Below are 21123 nucleotides of genomic sequence, written 5' to 3'. Positions count from 1 at the left end.
TAAAATAGGCCTATTGGTGGCGCTATTGCCACAATAGCGACTCGAATTGGGTGCCTTCTGCTCGTCTTTCAACCTTGGAAAAGACACGCGAATTCTCTTTATCAGATGTCAGTAAACCAGCTGCTGTTTGTTTTTCGTGAATGGTACAGGCGTTGAACTTCTTAACGAATTGTAATGGCTGAAGATCTGAAGCGGCGCTTGCATTTCGGCGATCCTGGTCTGCGCTTGGGAGCTGCAGCCAAACTCTTCAGTCAAGTTGTGAAAGAGAAAGAGAAAATTGTAGGGAATAGTGGTCCCATCAACAGTCAGACACCCCAGGTAAATCTGATCAAGATTCACATGCAGAAAGTCAGTTTGGACTAAAATCATGTAGATCCTTAGGATGGGAACGAAATCTTCCGGTACGGACATCAGAAAGTGATAACATTATGTCCTAAAAATACTAAAAATAGGCCTAGTAAAAATGTCAAATTTAAAGAAAATATTGAAGTATTTACTCAGAAAATATTTAGAGTAATTTAAACCAATCTCTTGGGTTTGTGCACAAACCCTTTAGTCTTGCATCATGATCCGATGATAAGCCAATTTCCCATTCTGTCGCCATGTTGATTTTAGCACCCCCATGCGAGTATGTGAACAAGGCTAGAGGGGATGAAATAATGTCTACAACAATAACAATCGCTAGCATCCATTCGCCAAACGTTACGCAACGTTGTTGTCATGAATTTATTCCCCTCTGTTAAATCGTCTGAGCGTGCGCACATGAAATAGCCTTAGGCCTACATGTATGTATTGTGTCCATTGCATTCAAAGTCGATCAGTCTATGGAGAGTCAACAACATTCAGCCTGCAAACATTTGCAAATTATTTGCTAACATAGTCTTAGGCTTAAATTTGAAAAGTTCAGTTACAGATTCATGACTTACAGTGCTTACACATACCCTTTTTTTAATACAGTTGACCTTCACTAAGTTAATAATTCAAGAAAAAAGAGGACACTGGCTCACAGCATACTCTAAACACTGTAACATTCAGGAAAGAGAAGGCTTTGGTATTTTGTCTCATATAATGTTAGGTAACAGAAAAGTTTGGAAAATCTGGTACATTAAAGGACATTAGACAGGGAATGCTGTTTCTAGATGGCGGTACTGATAGTGTACACTACTTATCAACATACATGTAGAGCGTGTTAATCTTGTTGTTGCCCAGAAGCATTTAAATGTCATCTCTCCAGTTAACAGCAAAGAGTTCTGATTAAATTTCCCTTTTGTGGTGGCTGAAGATAACAGAGCTCAAGATCCTGTGGGACCAGTGCACAGTCGAGTCCAACTCAGTGTCGGTCGCCTGCAGTGAGACCCTTGTCTCACTTGTCCGTGATGGCCATGCCGACTTTTCCTTTGTCATGAAGGGCCTCCTCAATGTCATCCCATCAGCTGTTAACTGCCTGGGAGCTGTCAGGGCACTCAGGCAACTGCTGCTTCTGGACATGCAGGCCTGCATCGCAAGCGACGGGACTTATCGCTGTCGGTTTGGGCTGAGGTAGAGCTCCTGCAGATTGTAGATAACCAGAGTGGGCGGAGATTTCGGTTGATCCTCACCATGAGTCCAGAAGGAAGCTAACAAAGCTTCAGCTGTTTCATTTATTTCTTGTTATAAACAGTATCATTTTCATCTTCAAATGATTGCATTTTCTCTCTAATTCACAGCTGTGGAAGATTGTTACAATTAAGGGAAGTAAGGTTAGAGTTTTCATATGCTATCAACTAGTACCACTATTAAGTATTTCTGGTAATGAAGCCAAGGATGCCTCAAAACTAAAAGTGCCCTAGGCGCTGTAGCTCTCAAGCCTGATAAATACTGTAGAGAGGAGACAATGAGAAGCAATTACAGCTTTAGAAGTGGGAGGAAAACCCCAGAGGAACATTCTGGGCATAATCCACGAAATCAAGCAGGGACTTGAAAACCGAATCCACATATGGACTGAGCCGGAAATCAAACCCGGACCGCAGAGATAGAAGGTGAAGAAAGAGCCACTATGCCAATCTGACTCCCCAACTCATAGTGCAACACGATCGTGCTGATCGACTAATCACACCCAACAATGTCATTATTTGACACTGACTTACATTTGCATTCTATTTTCAAATACATGTAGCATATTACAATTTTGACGAATTTTTTCCCGTGCATCTTTGCACCAGCCCGTTATGGGATCTGTGAGGGCTTAAAGAAATTAAATGGGAACGGTGTTTTGTCATTCTAGTTAGAATTAACCGCTTTAGCTTCTTTGCCTCGGACTTGGTGGCTTCCATTTTGCCCGTAAAGCTGTGGTGTTGCGTGCTAGATCATTTCCCTTGTAAACAGAGTCATTTAAAAAAATGCATCACCCTGGAAACAAGAGTAGTTTTTGTTTTCTGATGCAGGAATCCTCCCCATCCTTTCATCTCGGCACTGACCAGCCGACCGGACTCTTGGCCTTTCATCTTGCAGGAGGTATCCAAACTTCTCAGCATGACAGACGCGAGGTAATTCAAGCTTCAATTACTCTAGACCTTGAACTAGAAGGAGGTTTGTGGCCTGTAGGGATAAGGGTTCGTGACTCATGACCACAGGGTCAGGGGTTCGAATCCATACGTTGTGGCCTTGGGCAGTCCACTTCGCCCCTAAGTGCTTCCCTCCAGAAGAAGACGGGGACTGGCCTTAGCTGGGAGCAACCTGTGATTAACTGGCATCCCAGTCAGGAGGGGAATAGATACATTCATGTAAGGGCTAGCCTGATAGTAAAGACACATTTATTCAGAGCAGACTTTCGTAGACCTTGAACCACAAGCACACAAAGAGAATACAAGCTTTAACTCGCTTTTCTGACTTGTGCTGAGACTACCATTAATGCAATTTTTTGTGAAGATTATGTATGTTGTTGATTGGCAGGTACTCTTGTTATACTATGGATATGCTGGCTCCATTCCTGTCATATGTTTTATTGAATCCAACCATACCACATCAGCTGACCACCTTTAAGGTGTTACTGGCAGAAACGCTGCTCCAAGTTGCTTCATCCACAAGTCCTGTTGCTGTTGATGCTTGCACTTTTTTCCTGGATTGCCTGCATCAAATTAAGGTGTGTGGCCAAACTCATGTTGCTCCTATCCTGTCCTTGAAAATGGCTACAAACTAAAGTTATTTACATCAAACGTTTTCCCCGTATGAACAGGTGTAGTTACGCCGTAGGCCTCTGGTGTTGCTGTTCTCCCCCAGCTGTATTTGATTATAAAAAGATGTTTTCTTGAGTTGCTAGCACTTTTGTGCTATCCTTTGTGTCATCTTTTGTGCGTAACATTTAGATGGGTTATGCCCATTCTGTTGGAAGTTGGTCACATGACCATAGCTCGTCTTGTGCACGGGGCTTTACCTTGGTGTGAGTGATTGAGTGCTTTTATATACCTGTATGTGGTGTGGCTTCAGTTTGTCCTTCTGATTCCCTGTTAGAATTCATCACCATCCCTCCATCTCCACTAGGCCCCTCCCCCTCAAAGAGTCTCTTCTGTCATTCTTGATAATTGTCATTTTGCCAAGATTGAAACTAATTTGAAAAAAATCTTGAAAGTAACAGAAATGCAACAATCAGTGAAATAACTCAAGATTCTTATGGAGATATATTTGCTTTATAATCAGTTCTTCTCAACACCACTGATCTGAAAAAGAGAAGTTAAAAAACTATGAATACTGACAGAACTCAAAAAGTTTAAGTGTGTTTGTTTCCTTATTAGATCGACAGCTTACATGAACTCAGCGAAGTCAATTCCTATCTCGTCAAATTGGCGAGCATTGCTCAGACTCACAAGGCGAACAACACAACTTTGCTGAAGTCACTGTCTGCGGTGGCTTTCTCCTTATGCAAAGAGTGTGTGACACTCGGCCATGACCTGACCCCTTGCCTGAAAGTCATAGATTCGGTGATAGAGTCACACAGTGCCGATCTGGTGGACGAGTCTGTGGTTTGTTTCCTGAGCTGGCTTACCCTGAAGGCGCTGCCTGACCAGCTCAGGGGACTACTATGTGTGGGTGAGTTGGGTCCTATTTGCTGGATAATGCGCCTTCTATTTGTCTATGTTTTGGTGTCCTTATTGGTCTTGAATGGAAGAGATCTACAGTGCAGTGAACCGTGGATTATAATGAGGTACTCAACTGCAGGTGCACAGAATGCTTCAAAATGTTAGCACAGTCACCATACAAATATTGGTAAAAGTTTTTCCATAGGTTTGTGCCTAAGCACAGATATATGCCCAGTAATTATAAGATGATCCTTGCATTGAATATATATATGGCAAGTCCATGCAACAACCTGTTATAAGCCACTGGTGAACTCCGCCTGGTACCCAGAGCATATTTTGTGTTAAGGTTACCAGGAAGAAGTATCCAATGGCGGAAGAATGGTTGTCGCTCATGCTTCCTGTTCCATGCAATTGTGCCATGGGCTTATCAGAAATGGTTTTTAGAGTGGCTCAGAATTATTACTTTTGCAGCTCAGAAAGTTGTGACCGCTTGTGAACATGAGGCGCAGGGCTGTGCATCGAGCCTCAAGATGTTGATCCTTCCACTGCTGTGGATTGTATCCACACCCATTCATGAGGAAATCGCCATGGAGAAGCAGGAAAGATTGGCCAATCAGAGACAAGCATCGCAACTCCTATCAAATGTCAGCAGAATCATCCAACAAGCAAAGAGACCACAAGTTGGACAAAAGGTATTCTACACTCTTAGAACGAAACCAACTCAGTGCAGACTGTATTTGAAAATTACCTTAGAACTTGTTTAAAAAGTTTTCACAACATGCAATAATAATAATGCTTATTATAATTATGCCAGCACATTGGGCTCACAACAACTGAACATTCCTGAAACCATTTTTTAAAAAAAAATTCGCACATATTTGCATCTTTGAGTGTCATCAGCACACCATTAGTGGACTGGTAGTTGATTTAAACCTACCTTGGACCTGTGCTATGACATTTAAGTGCGAATGCATCTCTTGTCAAACTACAGTCAAACATCATCAGGCAACTTATGGTCCTTATTGATAACGGATGGTGCACCCAATGTCTCTTGGCTGGTTCCAAGGGGTTGACTAATCTTTTTCAGTGTTTATCAGCCAGGTTTGGTTCAATCAGACTCGGTCAAACCATGGTCGATGAGAGTTCTTAATCAGACTTACTCCTTGTTGGAGACACAGCATTGCGTAAGTTTGTATATCTTACCATTAGGCAAAGACGTTTTCCAGGCCAAGCCTGCATGCGGGGTACCAGCTGATGCAGAGCTGCGGTCATCTCTCCCACACCCTCCTGAGTGACCCCACCGCTGCCCGTGACTGGCTGTCCAACCTGCAGTCAGATTTGCCCTCTGTGGACAGCGTACCTGCTCTCGTTGTGCTGACAGTGTCGTCTCTATTTTGGGAGCCAGAAGTTGAAGTGGCTCGAGCATCACTGAATGTATTGATTAACATTGCCACGCAAGATTGCTCCTGGGTTAGTGGGCTCGTATGACCTACAAACCCAGACAAACCCACACAAGAAACAGGATTTTTCCTGTGCTTGATAATCTATCTTTAATTCAAAACCATTCCTCTACACTAAGTGTCTGCTTATACCCAATGACAGTACTATGTTATAAGAAGAAAAGGAAACATAATGTCTTATCCAATGAGGTGTATGTAGCAATTAATGACTGTTTGATATTTTGTGTGAGTTGATGCCATGCTTTACATCAATTAATCACACACACACATTTATTTCCTCTTCATGGCAAAAAAATATGTATGCTTGTTTATAGTATGTTAAATTGTAAAGCCACAGAGCTGGAAAAACCTTCAAAACATAGCTTGAGACAGGTATGCCATTACAGAAACAAAAAAAAACTGTTACAGAAAACAAAATAAAGGAAAACATATAGATACATAATTATATGAATATTAACAAAGTTACGAATAGTGGGCTATAAGTAGGATTATAAAAAAGACTTTGTGTGGCGTAGAATGTATTACATAAGATACAATATAAGTTTCCTTTTATTATGACCATAAGCATCTGATCAAAGAGATGGTTCGGGGAGGGAGATTTTGTTTGATCTAAACAATCTTGCAGAAGTTTTAGCATTAGGTTGAACTGAACTCCATAAATGCTGACAGTCAAACAGGTTAAATTGTAGAACAAGATCGAGCTCGAGTTGTCTGACCTTTGGTGTCTGTTTTTAACCAATTTGCATGCACAGTCCAGACCCACTTAAACAACCCCATTCAAATCACTGCTGTGAAAACCTTTTACATGAGCACTCACAGTTTTAGCATAGATGTAGTTGGTTGAATTTGTTGCTGCATTCCTGGTTTCTGTATTTTGTAGAGATACATTTTACAGTATAGTTTCCATCTGCCGTTACTTGATGAAACAAGCACATTTACAGCCGACTGTGCAACCATAGCCCTAGGTCCAGTTTCAATTCCTGCATTGGAGTAAAGTTAAGCAAAGTATAGCTGACCACAGTACACTCGAGCTCGCTCACTGTTCACGTGGCTACAACCTTCTTAATCTAACAAGCACATAACAGTACCCTAAACATAAATAACACTGTTGTTTGTTTGCATAGGCTCCTAGCCTGGTGCCCTTGCTACTCTACAGACTCAGTCAGGAGCATGATCCTGTCATGACCTTTGACCTGTTGTGCGCCATTCCCAAGACAGCGACCCATAAAGTCTGCATGACAGCAGTGATCAGAGCGCTGCAGTCCCTGGCGGTAGGGGACACGACACTGACTCCGCTGGTGGTCAGACTGACTACGCAACTGTGGAAATTGCAGGTGTGCACGTGTTTTGTAAAAAAATTTAACAGTAAAGATTCTTTTTTGGGGGAACTGAGAACACCCCAAGCCTGCCTCATGTTGCCTGTGAACCAGTCAGGGTGGCTTCCTTCATGCAATTGGAGCCTTGCACTTCAATGTGAGAGTGTGGCAGCCTGCTAACTGTCCACCATATTGCAGCCGAGGTTTCGGTATTGTAACCTCAGAATGGTGTACAGGGACTCATCTTGACGATGCCACCCAGACCTGGTTAATGGTAGATCGTGGACTTCATCGTTGTGACAATGCTGATTCATACCAACAAAGAACAAGTACAAAGACTGGTTGGGCCAACATTTGGACGCCTTTGCCTCTGTGCCCAGACTCTCCATTACTGTGCACATTCAGAAGAAAATAATTCCATGTCCAAATTTTTGGGCTGTGACTTGAAGTTACAGTTTCTCTCTTTTGTTGTTTTGTTTTCTTGATTTGCAGGACAGGAGCTTTCCCCACCTTCAGAAACTGCTCTCCCAGTCATCATTCCTCCAAGGCAGGGAGGACCTCACCTACGAGCTGCTTCTAGCCAAGGCTGCTAGCATCAGAGATGTTTGTGAATTGAGGTGAGGTCCGACCCCCCTCCCAAGCGTGGCTAAAAAAACAACCCTGGTTATTTATAAAGAAAATGAACTTCATGTGGTACAAATCAAAGACACCTGGTAATCTACATGTGGTGTATTGTCAATAGGCACAAATTGAGCATACTTGAGTGCATTGTTAGTTTGAAATGGTCTTCAATAATATTTCATTCCAATGATCTATCATGAGTGCATGATATAGGTCTTTGCAAGAAACATATTGCCGTTCATGATATAGCATGAATTGCATGGTGAATTTCTTTGCGGAACGCATCTTGCAGCCTACGATCCAGCGTGAATTGTGCGTACATGGTAGATAACTCTTTGCAAGAGCATATCTCATCCAATCATAGAGCATGAATTCCGTGACACAGTTCATTGTGAAATCAAATGCATACTGTACAAACTCAACCTCTCCATTTGTCTTCTCCACACAGGCCTCATCGTGGAGCAGACCTCCTGCCGATGCTGTCCAAACTCTTGAATGACTGTACCAGTGATGGAGACGCTAGCATAGCAGCATTGGCCCTGGATGCCTTGTACATCTTATGCCAGGCTGAGGTAGTGGACCTACGCACCATGTGGGCTGTACTGTCACCCAAACTCACCAAAGATGAAAGGTAGGGATGTAGACCATTTTTACCATCAAAATGTCAGCTGCTCAGAACAGATAAATGTCAAATTTTAAAATGTTATAATTTTAGCAGTGAGGCGAATTTTCATTGGTAACAGGTAGTATTTTTATATAGCATTAAATTGAGTTTATGTAATAACTTATCATGTATGTCGGCATTTTTTGTCCAGTTTTGATACTGACTACTTAAAATCAGGATGAATGCAAAGACAGACACAACTTTTTGACATCAGAACCTGCACTGGCGCCATGGTTTTGTGCGTAAAGTGTGTTTTCAGTTTCACATTGATTCTGTTTTTATCTGTTGCAGGCCCCTCGTAATGCAAAACCTATGCAAGCTTCTTGGATCAGCGCCAGCATTACTTGCAGACACACAGGACTGTGAGGTGTGCCTGAAGAATGAAACATGAACCTTAGATACCGGTAGCTGAGTATGAGAGAATTTTCTTAAAGAAACTCTCTGTGTAATATGATTCGCTGTAAACAAGTTTGTTGGTGGACACTTTCCACAAAGCACAGTAGAATGAAATCCAATACTGAACTATTGAAATCTAGCCCTTCAGGTTTGTCCGAGTACCGTTGCCTTTGATTATGTCTCAAAAGCTGAGTAGTTGGACAAAAATCTTGAAATATATTCCACTTTGTTGCAAAAGAAGTGAAAGTATCAAGGACACTTTCAAATATTTGAAATTTACTCGTATACATATGTCCAAACATACTTGCTACATGTATCTCCTTCACTGTATGTAGTCAAACATGATTGCTTTTACTATGTTATATTTCAGTAAACGTGGGAACTATGAGAGCTCATCAAGAGCTCATCAAGTGCAACGCTGACTATAGACTGGGGGGTGGAGGGATTTCGGACATGCAGGGGAGAGGGTGTAATGTCCTTCTGCTCTGACCAAGATTCAAACCTGTGATATCTTAATTTCTGAAATCCCCCAAAAGGACTTCTGCGATGAAGTCGTGGAGCTCTTATGGCAGTACAGTAACCATGGCAACCCGGCCGTATCTGCTGCTGCATTCACCGCCTTGGCCAACTTCCAGGAAGACGACTTCACGCTGGATGACCTACCACCAGAGGTAAAAGTACAGTGACCTGTGATTTTGCAAATGTTGCCGTAGCTCAGGTGTGCCACGGTCTTAATCATTGAGTACAGACTGTCACACTAGGCTGCAACCGTGAAGCATGTGAAGCATGCACACACTATATGTTGACTTACATGTGGCTGTGCAATATCCCACCAAATCTTGCCCTGTTACAAATACTCAAAAACCAGACTTACTCAATATTACAAATTTCCTAGGTTGGGCTCAACATTTTCTTTATCAAAACTTAAGGTTTCCTCCCAACACACAACCTGTGTAGAATTTGGAACAAGAGGCCGTATATTCACTGAAACACCCATACCTTAGTACCGTTTTCTCAAGTGAAGGGCCGCTTTGTAATCTATATGCATTGAATTGGAGGTGCTTGATTGTTAAATTTACAAATCCAGTTTACCATCTTGGCATTAAGTTCAAATTTAACAAAGTTTGAAATACCACAAAGCTGTTCTCCTGAATACACCAAGTTTGGCTTGTGCAGCATTAATTATTATTGACAGATGATAAATATGGAACTCGTCAGGGCAACATCAGATCAAGTCACAGTATACATGTGCATAGACTGCCTTGTTTCTTAGATGTGGTGACGACAAATTTTTGTGGCAATTTTTGCCTTTCGACTCAGTCTTGTTTTTCTTAAAGAAAAGAAAGTGTCCCCTCAATGTGATAATGACCTTAGCATGGAATTGTGCAATAAGCCTTTTGTGAGTTTAATTTGAGTAAAATCTGGTACATTGAGTTGTCTGGTCAGACATGATCACGAACTTTGAATTCCCCAGACTGAAGACACTTGCTATACATGTACCTTGTGATTCAGGGCAAACTTTTGCATAGTGACCACCATTTCTGGAATAGACTGGTTCCTTTGTGCCCTTCTTATCCATGGAGAACAGTGTGTTGGTGCAAGGCATCTCTTATGTAACTAAGCAAAAGCGTGCCCAGAACCACAAGGTGTAGCGACAGTGTCTTTAGTATGGAGAATTCCAATGGTTATGTTCATGTGAATAAAAAAACCTCACTGTACCAGATGTTATTCAAATTTAACTTGCAAAAAGGCTTATTTGCACGTGCAGTTTCTACTTGCGTTATGTAAATAGATTGCCGAAGAGGAGAAAACAAAGATTGAAGCCATGAAGGCAAAACAGAAGGAGACAGATTGCAAGGCGGGCAAGATGAGAACAAAGGAAGAGGAAGATGAGGAAGAAGGCGAAGCAATCCCTCCATCTTGCTATATCAAGCTTCTAATGAATATTCATGAGGAGGTCCTCCCAGGTGCAGTTGCAGAAATGTATTTTAACAACTCACCCATTGATGACCCCCCTAAAAATCTGAAATGCTTTTGGGAGGGTTGTTTTTGGAGGCCGGACATCATTTGTGGGTGGGGGGAGATGGACTTTCAGGTACATGTAAGATATGTTTAAATAATTGCATGTTCTTGCTCACTACCCATTTTGCCAAGATAGATAGTTTATATTTTTTCTGCTGCAGTGCTCAATGCATGCTGGCTGCTATAGGTGTTGCCTTGAACTTCAAATGACCATAGCAAAGAAACCATAGGTCTGGTTGAGTTCAAACTTCACGTTTGTACTGATGAGTGTCTTTACGTGCATGTCAAACTAACCTGGCTCTTTGAGTGTTAAATAAGGACTAACAGTGCAGTAAATGCTGTAAAAGCCTCATCATTTGATGATGCCAAAATTGGGGCATTTTTACCACAAGTTGAACTCTTCACGAGCTGGAATGTTTAGAGTGTAATGTCAGGATCTGCAAAAGAGTTCCTAACAAATTTCAGCTTAAGAAACCAAAGTAGTTGTGATTAATATCTTCTGTCCATAGCCTACCAATTGTTCCTGTCTTCTCTGCTGGTGGAAGAGGTGAAGAACCTGCCCAGAGGGGTTCACAAGTCTGCCATCCAGAGGCAACAAACTGTAAACAGGGGCAAGACGTTGGACAACGTACCATCCCTGCTCCTGAATCGCTTTGAAAGGATCAAGCAGCCGGGACTCAAACCAGGATTGGCAGGTATAATTTAGTCAGGGAACATTGTGCTCAGTAAGCACATTGGATGCCAACCTGTGCATTGGTGTATGTGTACGTCCCACATAGGCAGCTGCATCTGTGATTTGACTCAAAAAAGGGTGGATTTTTGTTTTCTCACTTTTTCTAGTTGGCCTGTTGTGCTCTTTTGAGCCAAAGAAAGAGACAAGTCAGCGAGCTGACAAACCAGGGCGACGCCACGTTATCAATAAGGGCAGAGCCTACCAACACATGATCAACACTCTCATGAACGAGGTAACGACAGAGTTATTGTCACCAAAAGCACGATATTCTCTGGCCCAGTGGGTCAAAATATGACTAGATCTCCTCCCCAAAAAGCCTGAATCTCCCCCCCCGACCCTAAAACCCATCAGCAGGTTTGGACGGATTTTTCAGGATTGATTGATTATAACATGTAGCGTAACTACATGAACACCACTAGGAGACAAGTTCTAAAATTGGTTTTATCCACAGAGATGGAATGAGGAGGGCAAAACATTCTCTGCCATTTTATTTGAAAATAACTCCACTGAACCCGTATACCTGAAGTGACATTTTTTCGTTACGGAGGAGATTAATGGCAACACCAAATGTGCAACTTGTTATTTGTCAAATTTGGTGATTGGATTGCACAGTTCTGGTAATGCTGTTGGTTGATTGAGGAGGAACATTTGTTCATTGGCAGCTGTGTGTTGAATCCACTGATTGGTTTGAGCTGATGCAGTTACCTCATGCGTGGATGTCGCTGATGCAGAATGCTCTGCAGGCTCTCATTCAGGTACACTGAAATCCACTCAGAATGTTTGTACAAAGACATGCTGACTGTCGTTTGGCAGCTGCGTGCGTCTGTTTAGAGCCTGGGCCACATTTCAGTTAACCCCTTAACGCCGGGATTCTTTTGACCGCGAGTGCTGGGCTGTGATATGCCCAGTATGCAAAGCCCTGTGCAGCAGCAGGCCCACATTGAAACCGCAGGTGCATGATGAATTGAATGTAAGTGTGGTATGCACTAATCCTCACACAAAGCCGCGGCTTTCGCCGTCTACCAGCGTTAAGGGGTTAACAGCAGAAAAGTCATGATTACTATTGCAGAAAAATTGGCTTTTACACTATTAAACTTAGCTTAAACACTATTTCATGGAGGTGCTTGGCCTGGTTATGTTTACAGTTGCAACGCATAGAGATTTCCATTGTTTTGTCACTACATTAAGCAAGTTTGTCCTCCGAGGTTAGCGTGCCTTTTGCTGCGCTTACTGCATACGGTCTCCATGAAATGTGCGGAGCCTCTGATAGCATAAACATGTGTGCTTAGCAGCGCAGTGAAGCTGGGCCCTGGCGCACGTAGTGCTTGGGTGGTACACAGCATATGCTAATGGTTTGGCATGCTTTTGTTATGGCAAAGTCACCCAAACATCAGCATAAGCGGTTCACTGCTTCGCGAAAACAGTGAGAATGTGGTCAACTCTATTCGCTACATTTGTACTGCATCTGCCATTTTGCAAGGACTTGAATCCCTTCATGGCAAAAAGATTACTTCGCCTATCTTGCGTATTGCTTGCATAGGTTGAGATATAGCCCTGGATACTCCATTCACAGGACTGAATTTTTGAAAGGCTAAATTCATGCACAGTTATGCAGCTGTAAGAGTTTTTCTTGAGAAATAGTCGCTGGTGAAAGGGGATTTTAGGAAGATTTTTTTTATGCAGAGCCGTTGTGCCGAGCTTGAACTTCAGAGGAGTCATGGTCACCTGGACGAGAGCCAAGCAGACTTCCAAGTCAAGATGGACACGGCCTGGCTGTGGGTACGGGACAAACTGACTGACCAGATCAAGACAGCAGCCAAGTAAGTCTTCCTGGAACACCGGAGACTATCAGTGTTAACACAGACCTCAATGTGGCTATGTCCAAATTAACTTACTGGGGCTAGGAGTAACACACAAGTGTATGGGAAGTGGCTGCATCTGCTAAGCCAGTAGCTGCCATATTGGTGCACATATTATTTCCAACCATAGCCATAAGATTTGGCCTGAAGCTATGTAACAGACAAGGAGTTTGAAGGGGCCATCCCATTGTCGTTTTATAACCTCTGGCGTAGGGGTCAATGTCTTTTATGATTTGATTATATATGGAGACCGAAATGTAGCAAGTTGTATACTAGAGGCAGACGATAAAAATGAAAGCACGGGTGAGATAAAGTATAATTTATGTCAGTGAAGTAAAGAGTGGCTAGTTAATGTAATCTCCATTTTCACGATGGACATAGCGTACACTCCAACAATTGCAACGTAACGTAACAGTTTCAACCCAAAGCATTGCAATGTCATATGATAGTTTCAACCTAAAGCATTGCAACGTCATATGACTGTCTTAATTCAAAACATTAAAATGTAATGTGATAGTATCAGCCTCAAATATCGTAACAATGACAGTCTGAACCCCAAAACATTGCAACATAACATGACAGTCTGAACCCAAAAATTGCAACATGACATGACAGTCTGAGCTCAGAACATTGCAATGTAATATGACAGTCTAAACACAGAACATTAAAACATAGCATGACAGTCTGAACCCCGGCAAAAATTGCAACAGAACATGGTAGTCTGAACCCAAAAATTGCAACATAACATGAGTCTGAGCTCAGAACATTGCAATGTAATATGACAGTCTAAACAAAGAACATTGAAACATAACATGACAGTCTGAACCCAAAAATTGCAACATAACATGACAGTCTGAACCCAAAAATTGCAACATAACATGACAGTCTGAACCCAAAAATTGCAACAGAACATGACAGTCTGAACCCAAAAATTGCAACATAACATGACAGTCTGAACCCCGGCAAAAATTGCAACAGAACATGGTAGTCTGAACCCAAAAATTGCAACATAACATGAGTCTGATCTCAGAACATTGCAATGTAATATGACAGTCTAAACAAAGAACATTGAAACATAACATGACAGTCTGAACCCAAAAATTGCAACATAACATGACAGTCTGAACCCAAAAATTGCAACATAACATGACAGTCTGAACCCAAAAATTGCAACAGAACATGACAGTCTGAACCCAAAAATTGCAACATAACGTGACAGTCTGAACCCAAAAATTGCAACATAACGTGACAGTCTAAGCTCAGAACATTGCAATGTAATATGACAGTCTAAACACAAAACATTGAAACATAACATGACAGTCTGAACCCCAAAACATTGCAACATAACATGACAGTCTGAACCCAAAAATTGCAACATGACATGACAGTCTGAACCCAAACATTGCAACATAACGTGACAGTCTAAACACAGAACGTTGCATTGTAATATGGTAATCCAAACTCAAATTACGTCACCAGTTCTTTTTAAAATCCCACTCGTGACTCCAAGAAGAGATAATCCCATGTTGTGCTACTACAAGCTTTGACTCAATCTGCAGTGATGTTTGTTTTACAGGAGCAACCCCTCAGCTCAGAGTAACTCCGTTCTGGCCTTGGCCGGTTTGGCCGTGGTCTCTACTCGTCACTTCCTGGCCTTGGATAACGACGGCGACGATGAGGCGAGATTAGCCCACCAGTCTTCAATGCAACACACCGGTCAGAATCACTGGCTGGGCGTGGTCATTGATACACTGCTGTGCCTCCTAGGTGTCAAGCTGCGGACGGGTGTGAAGATATTCACCTGGTACCAACAGGTACAAGAACTTCTCTCCAAATAAAGGAGCTCAATTTGGCATTGTGTTGACAAGATCCTTGAAAATAACAAACCATTTTAGTAAATTATGCCAACTTCTCTAGTTAGGGGCCCATTGTGAGCTCCTTGTGAGTCATTGTGCCTCGCACATGCTTCAGTACACCATTAGATCAGTTTTTACTCCATATACGTGTATATGGCTCTCTTGGTGTTTCTGCCGTATTTTGAGCTCTCCATGGGTACACCATTGTTTGGTAGAATTTGTGTAACTTTAATCCATGTGCAAAGCCCCTAGTCTGAGTTTGGCAATGTTTGACCCGAAAAAGTATTATCTCCCAGTATCTTTCATGACTTCAACACCCTCCAGCAAGTCCCCGCCCCATTCAGCTCCTCCCAGATAATTTGAGTTTTTCCATCAGTCATCCCAGCCCACTACCCGTCTGCAACTCAGGCCTGTATCCTACCTTTGAAAAACATATAAAAAGGAGACTTAAGATTCATTGCAAACCATCCCAGATCCATCAAAATCCTTCAACGGGATTTGAAGAACTTTTGCAGGATTGAGGAAGGTAGAACCTAGCCACTATCCCCTCCGAAAGGAAACAGGACGGGGTATTTTTCGTTTTAACAAAGGGAAAACAATCTCACCATGAGTTGGAACTCACCGTGTGTGCCTACGAGACACACTAAGCATGCGTCACCAATTTCTGTTTGAATGTGATTGGTCTTCGCGTTTGCACTTGGTGCGTGCAGGTGCCTGCTTTAGAGACATCCCACCAGCCTGTCTTCTCATTGCCCATGAGGGAGCAATTCAACTCATGGCAGATCACTTTACATGGAGCTTGTTGCTCTTTAAGTTGAAGTACGAAAGAATGTGCCATTGCTCTCCCACTCGCTACAGGATTTTGGAAGACTTTGGCGGAGTCGTGACGTTTGGTTTGAACCATTTTTTCTCAGCATCCTTTTCATTCTTCTGTCTGTTCACCCTTACTGTCCATCTGTCGTTCATGTCAAAATTTGTTCACATGTTCACAAGAAGTTGAGATCCTCGTTCTTGATGTTTCAGCACTCTGGTGATTTGGGGGCCAGTTTGCCCTCTACCGTCCAGGGCAATTCGGCCCTAGCCCTGTCCCTTCTGGCACCCTTCCTGCTGACCACGGACACCCAGCAACTGCACCGCATCATGGATGTGCTGATAGATGGGTTGCCGGGGCAACCAAGAGCTCACCAGTCGCAGGCTAGACTGATGCACCATGGGCTTGCTTTGGGAATGTTGACTGCAAGACTATATGAGGATCATTACCTGGACTACACTGGAAGTGAGGTACAGAAAAAACAGGAGGGGAAGATATGCATATTCATTTGCATATTACAGGGGTGAGATTTCTCAGCTTTTTAGCTGATTTCAGCTTTTTTGGTTTGGGATTTCAGCTTTTTTTCCCCACTGGCTGTGTACAAAAGTATAGGAGACTTTCACAGTTCAGCTTCTTTATGCCTTTTTTTCAGCTGTTTTCAGCTATTTTTATCATTGGTCAGTCTCACCCCTGATATTAAGTTGACCCACTTGCAAGAGCCTCACCAAGTTTGTTGTTGGTCAACAGTGGTGTCACCATCTTCTTAAAACGTGCTTTACAAGAGTCATCTTCTCCAAGGGAAAGCACACTATAAAGATAAAATATATTCCAGTTATTCGAGTTGGCGTGACTGTCCCATTATAATAACAGTGGCAATGAGTGGTAAAGTCTGTTGTCATATGAGGTTCTTGAGTAGGTATGGCAAAACATCAATTACACAGAACTTGTGTGCTAAACACGAGTAGCATGGTATGGTCAAAACATTCAAGAACATCAAATGTTGGCATTACTGCAAAAAATAAACCAAAATAGTTTTCATTTGTCAAACCTTTTTACAAAGCCAGTCATCAAGTAAGATTATTTAGAAATCCTTTTCAGCCAGTACTTCTGATTTGATGATTTCAGTTAACCATTCCTTTGATCCTTGCTGTTCTAGGGGGAGGTTAAAATGATTCGATTAGTTGATGCTCTGGAGTCAACGAGTCTAAATGCTAAGGACCAGACTACTTCCTGTGGACAGTTACTAGGGCTGGCCATGGTTCTCTCTGCCATGTCAACAGAGGGAGCCGTGCACACCAAGGCCCACGTGACAAACATGCATCACAAGCTCTTAGCCAGGCTGGACGTGGAAGACAAGGATACGTTGTTTGCTGAGGTGGGTGCTACGGGTAGGGTCGGAACGACAGCCAAGTGTGACGTGGAACTAATTTGGTGACTAGAAATAGGACCTGGGACTGTGGTGGAGCCATGCTGGTGGGCCGATGGTATGCCCGGGTCGCATGCCTCTTTGACCAATAAAGTTTCCTGAATGGTAGAAAGGGACAGTCCTCAAGTGTAAGAACGTGGACGTGAACATGGTGCCACATCAGTAATTAACTCTTCTCAAATTAATCTTTGGACTGATTCATCATCCCTGACCCTCTGAGATTCTTCAGAATCCTTTGGTAGTCTTTGGAGGTATTCTTGGAGGGACATTGAGCACAACCACTAAGCACAAAGAATGTGTCACTGGTTTCCCTGCATATCGGAAGATTTTTGAAAGATTCTTAAAGATTCCTTGCAACTATACTAATAAATTGAGTCGGGGTTAAGACTTCACCTGCTTTCCGCTTTGTGCCACTTCCAGGCTCTCTGCATGTGCATAGGATGTGTGACGGCAGCCGGTTTCCAGTGTAACATCATCAGTCCTGGCGAAGCATTTGATGTCGCTGTTAAATTGCAGACGCTGTGCCAACAGCAGGACCAGGTACAGGGAAATAGCAGAAACTGGTAGTCTTCATCAGATTACGTTGTCACTTTGAAATGTTTTTTGAGAAAAAAGGACCCTTTCCTTAAATTGTAAAATGTTTTTCCCATTTGTTTTACCGTATCGGCAGTTCCCATCAGAGGAATACGTGCCATGTGGGTGCATATTAACCTAAGAACAGTCCGTTCTAGCCTTTTCTCCTGCGATAAACCATTCCCTCACTGCAAATGTTTCTCTCATGGAACATCTTTTTTTGCAGGCTATTCCAAGTTGGTGCACAAAGCAATCATTCAAAGGTGTACCAATAATTCCATAGAGATATTGCAAGAATTCATCTCAAGCATTTCCTGATGCAGTGAGTCACTGTGCAGTGACTGGTAGTTAATGAAAACTTGTGCTAACATTTTTATAAGCATAAGGTCATAATGACATTTTTTTCCCCTTTCAGAATGCTGGTATTGCAGTCAGTACAGGAGTCATGTTCCACTCTCTGGTCGGCAGCAGTCATCCCTCAATATCACACCTGCTAGCCAACCTGTTCTCAACGTGGTCCACGTCTGTCACCAGTCAGGTTGATTGACCAATAACTCTGAAGCAAGAAGTGCACATTTATCCTCTCATCTCTCAAAAACAAACTCAGAATTGAATTTCTTTGTATTTGTTGAGATTTATTTTTATTCTTCAGATGTGTGAGCCATGCATTATGCGTGCACCAAATGAGTCTTACATGACGTCTGCAAAAGTTTTGTTTTCAAACTTTTTTTCAGAGATGCCAGGTATTGTCAATTATCGTCTGGTCAGAAAAAAACATGGAAGAAAAAAATGAAAAAGTGTGTGTTATATTTGTAGGCAACTTCAGTGCAGCAGAAGAGAGCGGCTATTTATGGTCTGACAGGGCTTGTGACTGGCACAGGACTGGTGATGCAAAGTGGCTCCCAGACTCAAATGACAAGTGATATGCATAGCAAGAGGACAGCTGTTGCTAATCAACTCAATCAGGTATTCCTCCATTTCATCCCCACTTTCTTTCACACAGTAATATAATCAGAATTGCTCCAACACCTTTTGTTTATTTTTAATCATCTTTCCGAGTAAAAAAAAGAAGGCTAGCTGCCGTATTCTAAGGTTGCCACTTTTGCAACACCTAGGGACAAGATTTCAAAAGTTGATTGCACTGGTACAAAACCAAAAACGTAGGCCAAGTAGATGTGGTTTACTGACTGAAACTTTGAAGGGTCCTCGTTGTTACTTATGCTTTGTAGCTTTTGACGGACTGGGCAGATCCTGCCATACAGAATGCTGCGGCTTCTCTGCTTGGCTATCTTCATCTGGTCTCCTCCTCCTCGTCGGAAAGTAGCACAGGCAGTGAGTGTGATATTGGTCTGTGAAGCCATGGCAAGCATCCAGGGGTGGAAATTCACAAAAGCACCCTAGCTTACCACAGTGCTTGGGTCCCAGCTCTGTGAGCTTACAAACTAGAGGGACTTTGGAGGGAAGAGAAATTGCTGGAGTTTGGAAAACGAACCCAAATCACAAAGGTGGAAGACAAGAAGGGACTAGGCACCAACCTGACTCCCCTATCTGCCTTGACCAGAAGCACTCCCTCATAGTTGCCCCAAGGTCTTTCTCCAAACACTGACTTCACTCACTGTCTCCTGTAAATGTTTCTTTCACTGTAAAACAAAGCGCATAGTATTTGAGGGTAAAAACGGTAAGTGGCAACACTTTTGGTTCTGATAAATGAAAATTCTCTTAGCCACACATTAAATAATTGCAAGTTTTTCTAGCAGAAAATAGAGCTTTGCTGAGCTATCAGGTCTCAACTCAGCCAACTTAATCAGCAAAACTCAAGCCTGAGACCAAAGACGGAGATAAAGCCAAAATTCAGGAAACACCCATAGTTCCCATGAGTAGGTGGCAAGAGTAGACCCTAGCCTTTTATGTCTCTCCTACATGTAGCTCCGTCATCCTACTCCTATCTGTCCGAGACCAGCCTTCTACGCACTTGCATCGACCATCTAATCCTGGCCAGCAAGACGGGGCCAGAGCTCATACCTGCAAGCAGGCTGGAGACACTGCTCACACCACTAGCTGGTCGACAGGGTTCCATGCTACCATTACCTCCTGTCAATTGGACAGCTGTACTGTCACCCATCCTGAGACTTCCCTATGGTAAATACTACCATCTATGAATTTTGAAAAAGACAAGCCAAGCAAAGGAAAGGGCCCTTACTTGATGTAGAGAAGTTACTAATTTATGAAGGTAACAAGGTACAAAGTTTGGTGTCAGGTTAACTTGCCCCCTTGCCCACTCGACCTTTACCGACTTACCCCTAACAAAGTCGCCCCCTGACTGACTCACCACTTTAATTTGCCCCCTTGCCGACTCGCCTCCTGACCAACCCTCCCCTTCAGTGAGGACGCCACTGGTCTAGACCATTAACTATGCAAAGTTTGTCATTTTGAAAGAGAAAGATTGAGAATAAAACATGTATTACTAAACTTGCATTCATTTGACTGTACAGCACACTTATTCTCCGCAGTTGTCGTCCAAAGTTTTTTGTGACAGAGATCTGTCCCATTTCAGGTGTATGTGCTTCAGTCTTCATACATGACCTGAAAAAGCTTGGTAAATAATTTGAAGACAATTCAATAACAAAATTGTGCGGTTATTTGTCAGGAGAGAAGGTGCATGGCTTGTGCATGGAGCTAGCCCTGTCCCAATGTCAGCGTCCATCCACTTCTCTGCTGTGTGTGACGGCCTGGCTGTCTCCTTCCATCTTCTCAACACTCAAGGTAAGCCACAAAACTTGGAGATGTTAACAGCATTTGTAGCCCAACTTAACAAAAGGAGTCTGAAATCACCAGAGCCCAAAAAAAAGCCTTACGCACAAGCAGTCTTCATTTTTCTAATTTTTACAGGATTTTTTACCACAACATACGGGCCAGGATTAAAAGAATCTTGCACTAAAAAAAATGGGGGTTCGCAACATTTTGCCCCACATTAAGTCAATTTTCAATTGTATCCCAAACTAAGTGTTACTTAGACACTCAGAGCTCCATTTGCTCTTTCTGATGCAAACAAAAGAAAGGAAGTCACTGAAAATTGCCATAAGAATCATACTGTGGGATCCAGTCACAGTCAAGTTTGAGTGACAAATTCATCTTCAGTTTTGAAGTCCACATAGGCACTCCATGAGCAACTGCCATCTTAGATGTTGGTGTTTCAGCAGATTGGCATTCGGTTAATCGTCAACACTAACGCTGCTATGTGTCTGGCACTAGTATAGTGTCATTTGAGACCCAGAATTAGAAGCTCATGGACAGGTGGTATGGACATGTGGTATGCGCGCGTTACGTTCCT

At 42.6% G+C, this 21123-nt stretch overlaps 1 protein-coding gene across 1 annotated transcript in view; it reads left to right on the top strand.

Annotated features, from left to right (window-relative positions):
- Positions 1-23: 23 nt before the first annotated feature.
- The window catches only part of focad (focadhesin), a 26027-nt gene continuing 4927 nt past the window's right edge, over positions 24-21123 (top strand). The window contains exons 1-26 of the mRNA XM_022250156.2: positions 24-318; positions 1283-1539; positions 2424-2525; positions 2932-3121; positions 3771-4065; positions 4527-4747; positions 5265-5525; positions 6640-6849; positions 7324-7448; positions 7901-8083; positions 8408-8483; positions 9049-9183; positions 10305-10479; positions 11044-11229; positions 11375-11499; positions 11930-12022; positions 12951-13087; positions 14703-14940; positions 16006-16263; positions 16950-17168; positions 17640-17759; positions 18208-18330; positions 18609-18758; positions 19022-19124; positions 19719-19931; positions 20440-20555. Coding sequence (XP_022105848.2) covers positions 175-318; positions 1283-1539; positions 2424-2525; positions 2932-3121; positions 3771-4065; positions 4527-4747; positions 5265-5525; positions 6640-6849; positions 7324-7448; positions 7901-8083; positions 8408-8483; positions 9049-9183; positions 10305-10479; positions 11044-11229; positions 11375-11499; positions 11930-12022; positions 12951-13087; positions 14703-14940; positions 16006-16263; positions 16950-17168; positions 17640-17759; positions 18208-18330; positions 18609-18758; positions 19022-19124; positions 19719-19931; positions 20440-20555 — 4455 coding nt within the window. The 5' untranslated portion in view covers positions 24-174. The remainder of the gene's footprint in view (positions 319-1282; positions 1540-2423; positions 2526-2931; positions 3122-3770; positions 4066-4526; positions 4748-5264; positions 5526-6639; positions 6850-7323; positions 7449-7900; positions 8084-8407; positions 8484-9048; positions 9184-10304; positions 10480-11043; positions 11230-11374; positions 11500-11929; positions 12023-12950; positions 13088-14702; positions 14941-16005; positions 16264-16949; positions 17169-17639; positions 17760-18207; positions 18331-18608; positions 18759-19021; positions 19125-19718; positions 19932-20439; positions 20556-21123) is intronic.

The sequence above is a fragment of the Acanthaster planci genome, linkage group LG05 (assembly GCF_054643075.1).
Source record: "Acanthaster planci isolate LZ-2023a linkage group LG05, COTS_SCS, whole genome shotgun sequence".
Lineage (NCBI taxonomy): Eukaryota > Metazoa > Echinodermata > Asteroidea > Valvatida > Acanthasteridae > Acanthaster > Acanthaster planci.
Note: the sequence above shows the minus strand (reverse complement) of the source record. Positions and strands in the feature narration are given on the sequence as shown.